The 10,554-nt window shown below is 42.1% G+C and overlaps 2 protein-coding genes across 3 annotated transcripts in view; one reads left to right on the top strand and one right to left on the bottom strand.

The window, feature by feature from the left end:
- The first annotated feature begins 436 nt into the window (after positions 1-436).
- The window catches only part of LOC123749132 (serine-rich adhesin for platelets), a 29,363-nt gene continuing 19,245 nt past the window's right edge, over positions 437-10,554 (top strand). For both annotated transcript variants that reach the window (XM_069327089.1, XM_069327088.1), the window contains exon 1: positions 437-651. The gene's annotated coding sequence lies outside the window, so the exon portion shown is untranslated. The remainder of the gene's footprint in view (positions 652-10,554) is intronic.
- Positions 5,991-9,333, bottom strand: LOC138366322 (cornifin alpha-like). The gene is made up of 2 exons (XM_069327353.1): positions 9,242-9,333; positions 5,991-6,426 (listed from the first exon to the last, which is right to left on the bottom strand). Exons 1-2 carry the CDS (start codon positions 9,331-9,333, stop codon positions 5,991-5,993), a joined length of 528 nt encoding a protein of 175 aa, XP_069183454.1.

Genomic DNA, 10,554 nt, shown 5'->3' with positions numbered 1-10,554 from the left:
TCCCGCAGTACGAGCAAAAACGCGACAAATTCCTCTGATGGCACTTAAGTCATTTTCCCTCCAAACGGGCGTGACGTCTAGGGAACATGACGTCACTGAACAGCACCAATCATCTCACGGGAACGACGTGACGTCACGCCTTGCGGAACCAATACCGATGAGCCTGAGAGCCATACACCGAGTTGCCACTCCTGACATAATAAATTTTCCATTTTTTATAACGAACTCAATCACATAAACAGTTCAAACTTAACGAACACACTTAAATACGCAAATAATGAGTCTGTTTACGTAAGAATAACGTTAAAATTGTTAGTTCTTAAAAGGAGATAAGAGATACTTGAGACCAACTGGCAACTCAAGCTTCGCGGGGTGTTGACTTGTCGACTTCCGGAGTGCCAACTAGCCTAAATAAATCCCAGTAGTTGGCGTTTGGTTGGTGATCAGTGAGGGTGGTGACTGACTGCTCCTCCCAAGCCGGGTTCCACTGGAGTTTATAACTCAGACTGGCCCAGATAACCACAGAATTGGTTAGGCCACACTGGTAAACACTGAACTGTGCGATATGATATTTTAACAACACGTGCTGGAATTGTGTTTTTTTTTTTTTGGTGTGTGTCATATTTTGGGATCAATTTCGTGTCCTTTGAGGTGAGTTAAAAAGTTATGATGTATATATGTATGTTTCATGTTGTAGTCTATAGTGTATAATTGATATTGTGAAATGAAAAATATATATATGTTGTATGAAGCATTTTATATAATGTATGCTGTGGTATGGTTTATATGATGTAATGTTATATAATGTATTCTGTATTATCATATATATTGATGCTGATTGTGTTCATGTATGTTGTCATGTATGATGCATAGAATAACGTGTACGTTGTTTAAATAGCGTGTATGATGAATGTTGTATAGTGTGTATGAATGTATGTCTTGTGTTGTAGGATGTAAGTTGAATTATGTGTATTGTATAATATGTGAAAATATTATTTGTTGTATAATGCATTTTCTAAAATGATGTTGCAGGCTGCTATACTAATTGTATGATAGACCATGTGCTGCATGATTAAATTGTAATAAATTAGTTGTATGACAGCTTAGTTATTGTATGATGTATGTGCTTAGATAATTGATGTAAGCACATAATTGATGATTGATAATAATTGATAATAAGATTGATGGCGTCAGTGGCCAGTTGCCATCAATTTAGCAACCGGTCATTGACCTTGCATGATGACACCTCTGCTGCTGGGGGTCATCAATCACCTCGTTGGGGTCAACCACCTCACTGAGGGGTCATTTATCTCTCTGGGGTCAATCACCTTGTCCCTGGGTTCACTGTGTTGCTATATCCGGAGTCAGACCAAGTAGCCGCTTCCACTGTACAGTCATTGGATCCTAATGTGGGTTGTACTCAAGCATTCTGCTCATGGTGTGATGAGATTTGACCTGACCTCATTTGACCTTCTCGCAGGACGTGACCTTTGACGGTCTCTGGTTTCCAAACTACGCCTACTTTTCTATGAATACTCAGACGTGCTTGTCTCCAGGACGTAGGCCTATCTACGTGACATTTATTTTGTCTGACCTTCGCCACAGACTCGTCATACTGCACTATTGCTTGAAAATTACAAATCATAACTGATAAATTATAGGCCTATAATTTAAATGAACTGTAAGATGGTGCTCGCGGATTATTGAAAATTAGACACATACACACATTGGACTCTATACACACATTGGACTAGCTCCAGAACTAAGGGGAATGAGTTACAAGGAATGGTTGAGCGTCAGTAGCCTCTTACGTCGCTGGAAAACAGAATAGTTAGGGGAGTGACATGATTACCGCATACAAAATTCCCAAGGGGGGAATTTGCAGGGTAGTTACATAATATAACACGGATGGTACTCGCACAAGGGGACACAGGTGGAAACTGAGTGCCCAATAGAGCCACAGATGCATTAGAAAGAACTTTTTCAGTGTCAGAGTAGTTAACAGGTGGAATGCATTAGGCAGTGATGTGGCGGAGGCTGACTCCATACACAGTTTCAAATGTAGATATGATAGAGTCCAGTAAGATCAGGAATCTGTACTTCAGTTGATTGACGGTTGAGAGGCGGGACCAAAGAGCCAGAGCTCAACCCCCGCAAACACAATTTTGATAGTACAATTTGCTAGTAAGGTGTATAAACACATGTGTGTGTATATATATATATATATGTATATATATATATATATATATATATATATATATATATATATATATATATATCTATATATATATCTATATATATATATATATATATATATATATATATATATATATATTATTCCAGAAGTCACAATTATAATCGTTGCTATTGAGAAATATTCTAACCATCTTATACTAAAAAAAAAAAGATTCTTGCAGCTACATCAAACAAGTTTTGTCTTCCAAGAAACTCTCAATATTCACAAAACCCGCTGCATATCTCAGGCTTTTGTGCGTCTTGGGCAACAGCCAAGGAAATCGCCGGTTATTACACAAAAGGTTTTTGATTATAGATTCTCTGAAGGGAGAAAATTTCTACGCTGTAAATCTGGATTTTTTACGAGGCGGAAATGTTATTAATTTTTGCCCATTTATGCTCACCGTATTGTAGGTTATTGTAAAGTTGTTATCATACTGTGGGGGTGTTATAAAGTTGTTATCATACTGTGAGGTGTTATAAAGTTGTTATACTGTGAGGTGTTATAAAGTTATCATACTGTGGGGGTGTTATAAAGTTATCATACTGTGAGGTGTTATAAAGTTGTTATACTGTGAGGTGTTATAAAGTTATCATACTGTGAGGTGTTATAAAGTTATCATACTGTGAGGTGTTATAAAGTTGTTATACTGTAGGTTATTGTAAAGTTGTTATCATACTGTGGGGGTGTTATAAAGTTATCATACTGTGAGGTGTTATAAAGTTATACTGTAGGTTATTGTAAAGTTGTTATCATACTGTGGGGGTGTTATAAAGTTATCATACTGTGAGGTGTTATAAAGTTATCATACTGTGAGGTGTTATAAAGTTGTTATACTGTAGGTTATTGTAAAGTTGTTATCATACTGTGGGGGTGTTATAAAGTTATCATACTGTGAGGTGTTATAAAGTTATCATACTGTGAGGTGTTATAAAGTTGTTATACTGTAGGTTATTGTAAAGTTGTTATCATACTGTGGGGGTGTTATAAAGTTATCATACTGTGAGGTGTTATAAAGTTATCATACTGTGAGGTGTTATAAAGTTGTTATACTGTAGGTTATTGTAAAGTTGTTATCATACTGTGGGGGTGTTATAAAGTTATCATACTGTGAGGTGTTATAAAGTTATACTGTAGGTTATTGTAAAGTTGTTATCATACTGTGGGGGTGTTATAAAGTTATCATACTGTGAGGTGTTATAAAGTTGTTATACTGTAGGTTATTGTAAAGTTGTTATCATACTGTGGGGGTGTTATAAAGTTATCATACTATGAGGTGTTATAAAGTTGTTATACTGTAGGTTATTATAAAGTTGTTATACTGTAGGTTATTGTAAAGTTGTTATCATACTGTGGGGGTGTTATAAAGTTATCATACTGTGAGGTGTTATAAAGTTGTTATACTGTAGGTTATTATAAAGTTGTTATACTGTAGGTTATTGTAAAGTTGTTATCATACTGTGGGGGTGTTATAAAGTTATCATACTGTGAGGTGTTATAAAGTTGTTATACTGTAGGTTATTGTAAAGTTGTTATCATACTGTGGGGGTGTTATAAAGTTATCATACTGTGGGGGTGTTATAAAGTGGTTATCATACTGTGGGGTGTTATAAAGTTGTTATCATACTGTGGGGGTGTTATAAAGTTATCATACTGTGGGGGTGTTGTAAAGATGTTATCATACTGTGGGGTGTTATAAAGTTGCTATACTGTGGGTTGTTATAAAGTTGTTATCATACTGGGGGGTGTTATAAAGTTATCATACTGTGGGGTGTTATAAAGATGTTATCATACTGTGGGTTGTTATAAAGTTATCATACTGTAGGTTGTTATAAAGTTGTTATCATACTGTGGGGTGTTATAAAGATGTTATCATACTGTGGGTTGTTATAAAGTTATCATACTGTAGGTTGTTATAAAGTTGTTATCATAGTGTGGGGTGTTATAAAGATGTTATCATACTGTGGGTTGTTATAAAGTTATCATACTGTAGGTTGTTATAAAGTTGTTATCATACTGTGGGGTGTTATAAAGTTGTTATCATACTGTGGGTTGTTATAAAGTTATAACGTATAAAACCTAACGTATCCTAATTTAACCTAACAATATCTTACCTACCTTAACCTAAACTAACCTTACAACATACACTAACATAACCTATCCTACCTGCTATCTTACCTAACCTAACTCAACCTAACTTAATCTAACTTAGTGTAACCTATCCTAACCTATCCATAGTCACAAAAAGGCTCGGTCTCCCTGGCCCCAGCTTTCACTCCACAAGGACTCATATGTCAGCCAACATTTCTTCCTTTCCGCAAAGGATAGCGAGATGGGAAAGAGCGGAACGGCTCAGCTGGGCCGCATCCCTCTCCCATCCCAGGATGGGAGACCCACCCATCCCAGACTACCCACAAAACCCAGCCCTTCAGTCTCCCACCCACCTAGCCCACTATCCTCTTATCCCTCTAGCTCTTCAATCTCCCTCATGTTGTGTCGAATCATTACATTGTGTCAGCGAGGTGGACGGTCCGCCTGCTATCATAACATTGTGTTAGCACGGTGGGTAGGTCGCCTGCTATCATAAGAACATTGTGTCAGCGAGGTGGACAGTCCACCTGCTATCATAACATTGTGTTATTGACGTATACTCTACCATGAGGCCAAAAATTGTCGCACTAGAAAATGGCAGCGGGTCGCGAAATTGAAATAATGTTCCGTTTTCTGTTTTGGATCCTCTGGTAGGTTAGGATATGTTGCTAGTTCTCATTATACTTTACTGTTTAGCTTTACTAGTTTATTTGTTTCATTGTATTCATCATTGATGCAGCCTCTCTGGGATTATATATATATATATATTTTTAAATATATAGAAAATAATTTAAATTTTATATTATATGTATAACACTCAAGTCGTTTTCTTAAGTAACTTGTCAATTATCAACGTCTCTTTTGCCCTTCTTTCGTGTCACCTTTAAGTCCAGTATATTCTTCTGTGCCACCTTTATCCTCCTTCCTCTCCTCTCTGGGGTCTCCTGTGTCTCAACCACACCCTTAACCTCATCCTTGTCCCATGGGAACCTGACCCCCCAGGCCGGAAACAATGGAGTGACAACCAGGGGGGTGACCCACCCCTGTCCTCTCTGTCCCACCCCTGTTCTCTCTTCTCTGTCTCACCACTGTTCTCTCCTCTCTCTTTCCCACCCCTGTTCTCTCTGTCCCACCGCTGTTCTCTCTGTCCCACCCCTGTTCTCTCTGTCCCACCCCTGTTCTCTCTGTCCCACCCCTGTTCTCTCTTCTCTGTCCCACCCCTGTTCTCTCTGTCCCACCCGTGTTCTCTCTTCTCTGTCCCACCCCTGTTCTCTCCTCTCTCTGTCCCACCCCTGTTTTCTCCTCTCTGTCACCATCTCTGTCCTCTCTTCTCACTATGTGATGAGGCTTGTAACAGTAAGCTCCCACGTTGTCCCATGTTGTGGTGGAGTGGGCGACTGGAGGTAATCCCAACATGGCGGGTTAATCCCCTCATGAAGACAAGTTGTGATAGCCTGGCTTGATGTTTATTTGTGTGTGTATTAACCTAACTGTGGTTACTTGGGCTAAATGACCGGGCGTCAGCTCTTGGGTCTCGCCTCTCAGCTATTGGTGGACTAATAGCTGAGACTTTTAATTCTAAATAAGGGTTTCCATAAGCCATTATGTCTGTATTAGTTGTAGGTCCTTGTATTGTGTGGATCCTAATACAAGGACCTCTGTTTTAGGATTCTTGGAAGGGATGAGGATAAGGACCTAGGATAGGACAGGAAATGGCCTTAGAACAAACAGCCTTGTTCTTAAAGTCATCTTCTCTCATAACATGTGAAGAAAGAGAAGGCTTTGGCAGCCCCCCTTGGGATCTTGGGATGCTGGGACTCTGGGATCTTGGGATGCTGGGACTCTGGGATCTTGAGATGCTGGGACTCTGGGACCTTGGGATGCTGGGACTCTGGGATCTTGGGATTCTGAGACTCTGGAAGTCTGGGATCTTGGGACTCTGGGATCTTGGGATGCTGGGACTCTGGGATCTTGGGATGCTGGGACTCTGGAACTCTGGGATCTTGGGATGCTGGGACTCTGGTATCTTGGGATGCTGGGACTCTGGAACTCTGGGATCTTGGGACTCTGGAACTCTGGGATCTTGGGATGCTGGGACTCTGGGATCTTGGGATGCTGGGACTCTGGGATTCTGGGATGGTGTGTGTGTGGGGTGTTTATCTCCCAGTGTTTACACTCCCCTGAGCCCGAGAGGAAAAAAACTCCTTCAAACATGAATGCAAACAATGAAAAAATAAAAGTATTCGAATTAAGGAAACTGCAAAGACCTTTTGAAGACAACTTCCATTTATACATTTCTCGGTATAAGTCCTATTTGGACTTATTTCGAACAATTATATTTCTTGGCATCTCTGTAAATCATTATCTCAGCTCTGTTTCACATTCAGATTTGGCAATTTGATCATTAAGCTGGATCTTACAATCTGTCGTATATATATATATATATATATATATATATATATATATATATATATATATATATATATATATATATATATATATATATATATATATATTGACCTATTTCTTCCCGGCTTAATCTTCTGATAGTCCCTTTCGATTGCCTAAATTTTTCATTTATGTCCCCTTTTCTTTCTCCTTTCTCAAGGCTTTAGTGTCCCATTCTTCTCTTTTCTTGCCCATTTCTTCCGCTCTCTCTTCTTGCTATTTATTTGTAATTTTCCCCCATTTCCAAGGGGGAAAAAGATGTGGGTGAGGAAGAGGAATTGGATAGCTTCCGGAAGCAAACGACCAATCAGAAACACGGAACGAATCACCTTCCAGAGGCAAACGACCAATCAGAAACACGGAACCAATCACCTCCCACGACGTCGCTCTAAACCCCTAAAAAAAAAGATTGACTGGGTACGGGGAACAAACAATTTGTTCACTAACTTAACTAACAATATGTGAGCTTCTCCTTGAAAGGTTTCGAACAAAAGATACGTTTCTTGATGTTGGCGGCGCCTTACCGGAGAGGAACACAAACGCCCTTGTTCGGTAAGGGTCAAATCTGGGTGTTGTTGGGCCAGAGAGAGAGGCTCTATGGGTCGTGTGGCTTGACACGGTCTTGTAACTGGATTCCGTTTCCTTAAGTCCTCAGTTAATAAAGGTGAGACAGCCAGAGGAACTCTACACTCGCATCTTATTCAGAGTCCCTAACTGCTCCTGGTCGTGGGAACTGGAGAGGGAGAGAGAGAGGGGGAGGGAGAGAGAGAGAGGGGGGGAGGGAGAGAGAGACAGAGAGAGAGAGAGAGAGAGAGAGAGAGAGAGAGAGAGAGAGAGAGAGAGAGAGAGAGAGAGAGAGAGAGAGAGAGAGAGAGAGAGAGAGAGAGCTGGGACATGATCGTGACTAGTCCCAGAACTAAGAGGTATGAGCTACGAGGAAAGGTTACGGGAGCTAAATCTCATGTCCCCCGGAAGACAGAAGAGTTTGGGGGAGACATGATCACCACCTACAAAGTTCCGAAAGGAATTGGCAGGGTGGATAAAGATAAACTGTTTATTATAGGTGATACACGAACAAGGGGGGCACACAGGTGGACGCTTATTACCCAAATGAACCTCAGAGGCATTAGAACTTTGCTTTTCAGTGTCTGAGTAGTTAACAAATGGAATGCATTAGGCAGTGATGTGGTGGAGGCTGACTCCATACACAGTTTCAAATGTAGATATGATACGAGCCCAGTAGGCTCCGGGATCTGGACACTAGTTGATTGACAGTTGAGAGGCGGGGCCAAAGAGGCAAAACTCAACCCCCGCAAGCATAACTAAGTGAGTACAGGAGTACGGGGGGGGGGGGGGGGGGCGGCACTACCACTCACAGGAGAAATATTGGGGTCCAGTACCATTCACAGGAGTAGTATTGGGGTTCACTACCACTCACAGGAGGAGTATCTTGAGATGATTTCGGGGCTTTAGTGTCCCCGCGGCCCGGTCCTCGATCAGGCCTCCACCCCCAGGAAGCAGCCCGTGACAGCTGACTAACACCCAGGTACCTATTTTACTGCTAGGCAACAGGGGCATAGGGTGAAAGGAACTCTGCCCATTGTTTCTCGCCGGCGCCCGGGATCGAACCCGGGACCACAGGATCACAAGTCCAGTGTGCTGTCCGCTCGGCCGACCGGCTCCCATGAATGAACAGCATCATAAGTGAACTAAACTCTGGAGTGTTATAAAGAAAGAGGCGATCGTCATTACTGAACGTTTGAGTGTTTTAAAAAATGATATTGAGAATGGTAGCATCCTCTCTCAAGGCTAAACCGGTACTGTTTATCTCTAAGCCTGATAACTTCACCCTGTCATCCCCCCCCCTCCCCTCCCCTTCTGTCTCTGTCTGTCTCTCTTTCTTTCTTTGTCACTTCATAAAAACCACAAGAAATGAAACAATATTGAAGATGGACCCGCGAGAATGTGTTGATATGTCTAGCGTCCTGACTCCGGAGACCTCTTACTCAACCTTCACCTCTTACTCAACCTCCACCTCTTACTCAACCTCTTACTCAACCTCTTACTCAACCTCTTCCTAGGGTTGCGGCTCGCAGCATCCCGGGGAAGATCTTACTCCCAGGTAACTGTTTACTGCTAGGTGAACAGGGGCAACAGGTGTTTCTGCCTCGACCGGGGATCGAACCCAGGACCTGTGTGTGTGTGTGTGTGTGTGTGTGTGTGTCCGGCGTGAACTGTGATAGTCGAGGATTCGAACGCGGGGTGCGGGAAATACAGGACCACCACCACCACTACCACTGTAGCCAGCAAATCCACGAGAATTTGGATTTAAGGATGCTGCCATTATCACACTGATCGTGATTTCCGGCTCTAGCAACCGTCTCGCCCTTTCTCTGGCTCCTTCTTTAGTCTCCCTCTTCCTTTCTCTCTCTCTCTCGCTTCCCTCCCTTTCTCCCCCTCTCCCACCTTTTCCCTCTCTTTCTCCCGTTCCTTCCCCCTTCTTCCTGTCGCTTTCTTCTGTGGATGAAAAAGTGTCGTTTACCAATTTGTTCCTCCATTGTGGCTTTTGTTAGTAAAGGCCATTCATGCCAGAAATTGTCGAGTGTAAATCAGTTACTGAAAGAAATGGGACTGAATCTTCATTTATATAAAAAAAATTGTGAATTAAACATTATTTAATGTTTTAGTCCAGGATTATATTAGATAACTTTATAATGGACAAGATTTTTTTGATAGGTATAAAGTTACGTCAATGATAAGTGTAGGTGAAGTATACTACTGGTGTTACCAGTATATAGTCTGCTCTCTCTCTCTCTCTCTCTCTCTCTCTCTCTCTCTCTCTCTCTGTCTCTGTCTCTCTCTCTCTCTCTCTCTCTCTCTCTCTCTCTCTCTCTCTCTCTCTCTCTCTCTCTCTCTCCCGCAGGTCAAAAGGGAGGATTTAGCCAAATGACCCGCGGGGTTGACTCTAGGGAGGTGGAAGCTGCCGAAACTTTCTCCTTGCCGCAGACACGCCCTCTGGTATTTTGTCTGCTGCTGTGTATATTAAGGAGCGGGAAGGAACGACAAGGAGCAGGAGGGTAGGCAAGGAGGGGTAAAAGGGTGAAAGGAACTCGTCTCCTCTATGGCAGTGTCTTAGTAACAGTGAAGAAGGAAGTAGGAAGTACTTTCGTATCAGTGAATTGGGAATTATCTTAGTAACATTGAAGGAGGAAATTCCTTACTTTTTAGGGAAGTACACATACACACTTAGGGTGAGTACACACACACACACACACATACACACACACTTTCTTTAGTAAACATATATTTTTTCTGTTAGGATCCAAAAACGTGAATTGTAGGAAAGTTACTGATTGGTTTTGTTTTCTTAAGGGTTTCATAGGATTTATTATAAATTTGAATCGACACAGCTTTCATCTCACACTCATAACTCCACCTTTTGACAAACAGGTGAATGCACACAAGGGGAACAGTCCCTTATAGATTGTGAAGGGCCTCTCTCTCTCTCTCTCTCTCTCTCTCTCTCTCTCTCTCTCTCTCTCTCTCTCTCTGTCTCTCTCTCCCTCCCTCCCTCCCATCGCCTGGAACCCCACACACGTCTACCATCGACGTGTCCTGGACTTCCAGGCGGCCCCCCTGGATGCCACCTGTGTACTGGAAGGCCTTGTAGCATGCTGGCGGCCGCTCGAACTATTGCACTCCCATGGGCCGCTCTCTTTCATTTGTTGAGTGTTGGTACGCTGGACACGACCGTCCAATCTGCGGGGAGCTCCGTCATC

The sequence above is a fragment of the Procambarus clarkii genome, chromosome 19 (genome assembly GCF_040958095.1).
Source record: "Procambarus clarkii isolate CNS0578487 chromosome 19, FALCON_Pclarkii_2.0, whole genome shotgun sequence".
Taxonomy (NCBI): Eukaryota; Metazoa; Arthropoda; class Malacostraca; order Decapoda; family Cambaridae; genus Procambarus; species Procambarus clarkii.
Note: the sequence above shows the minus strand (reverse complement) of the source record. Positions and strands in the feature narration are given on the sequence as shown.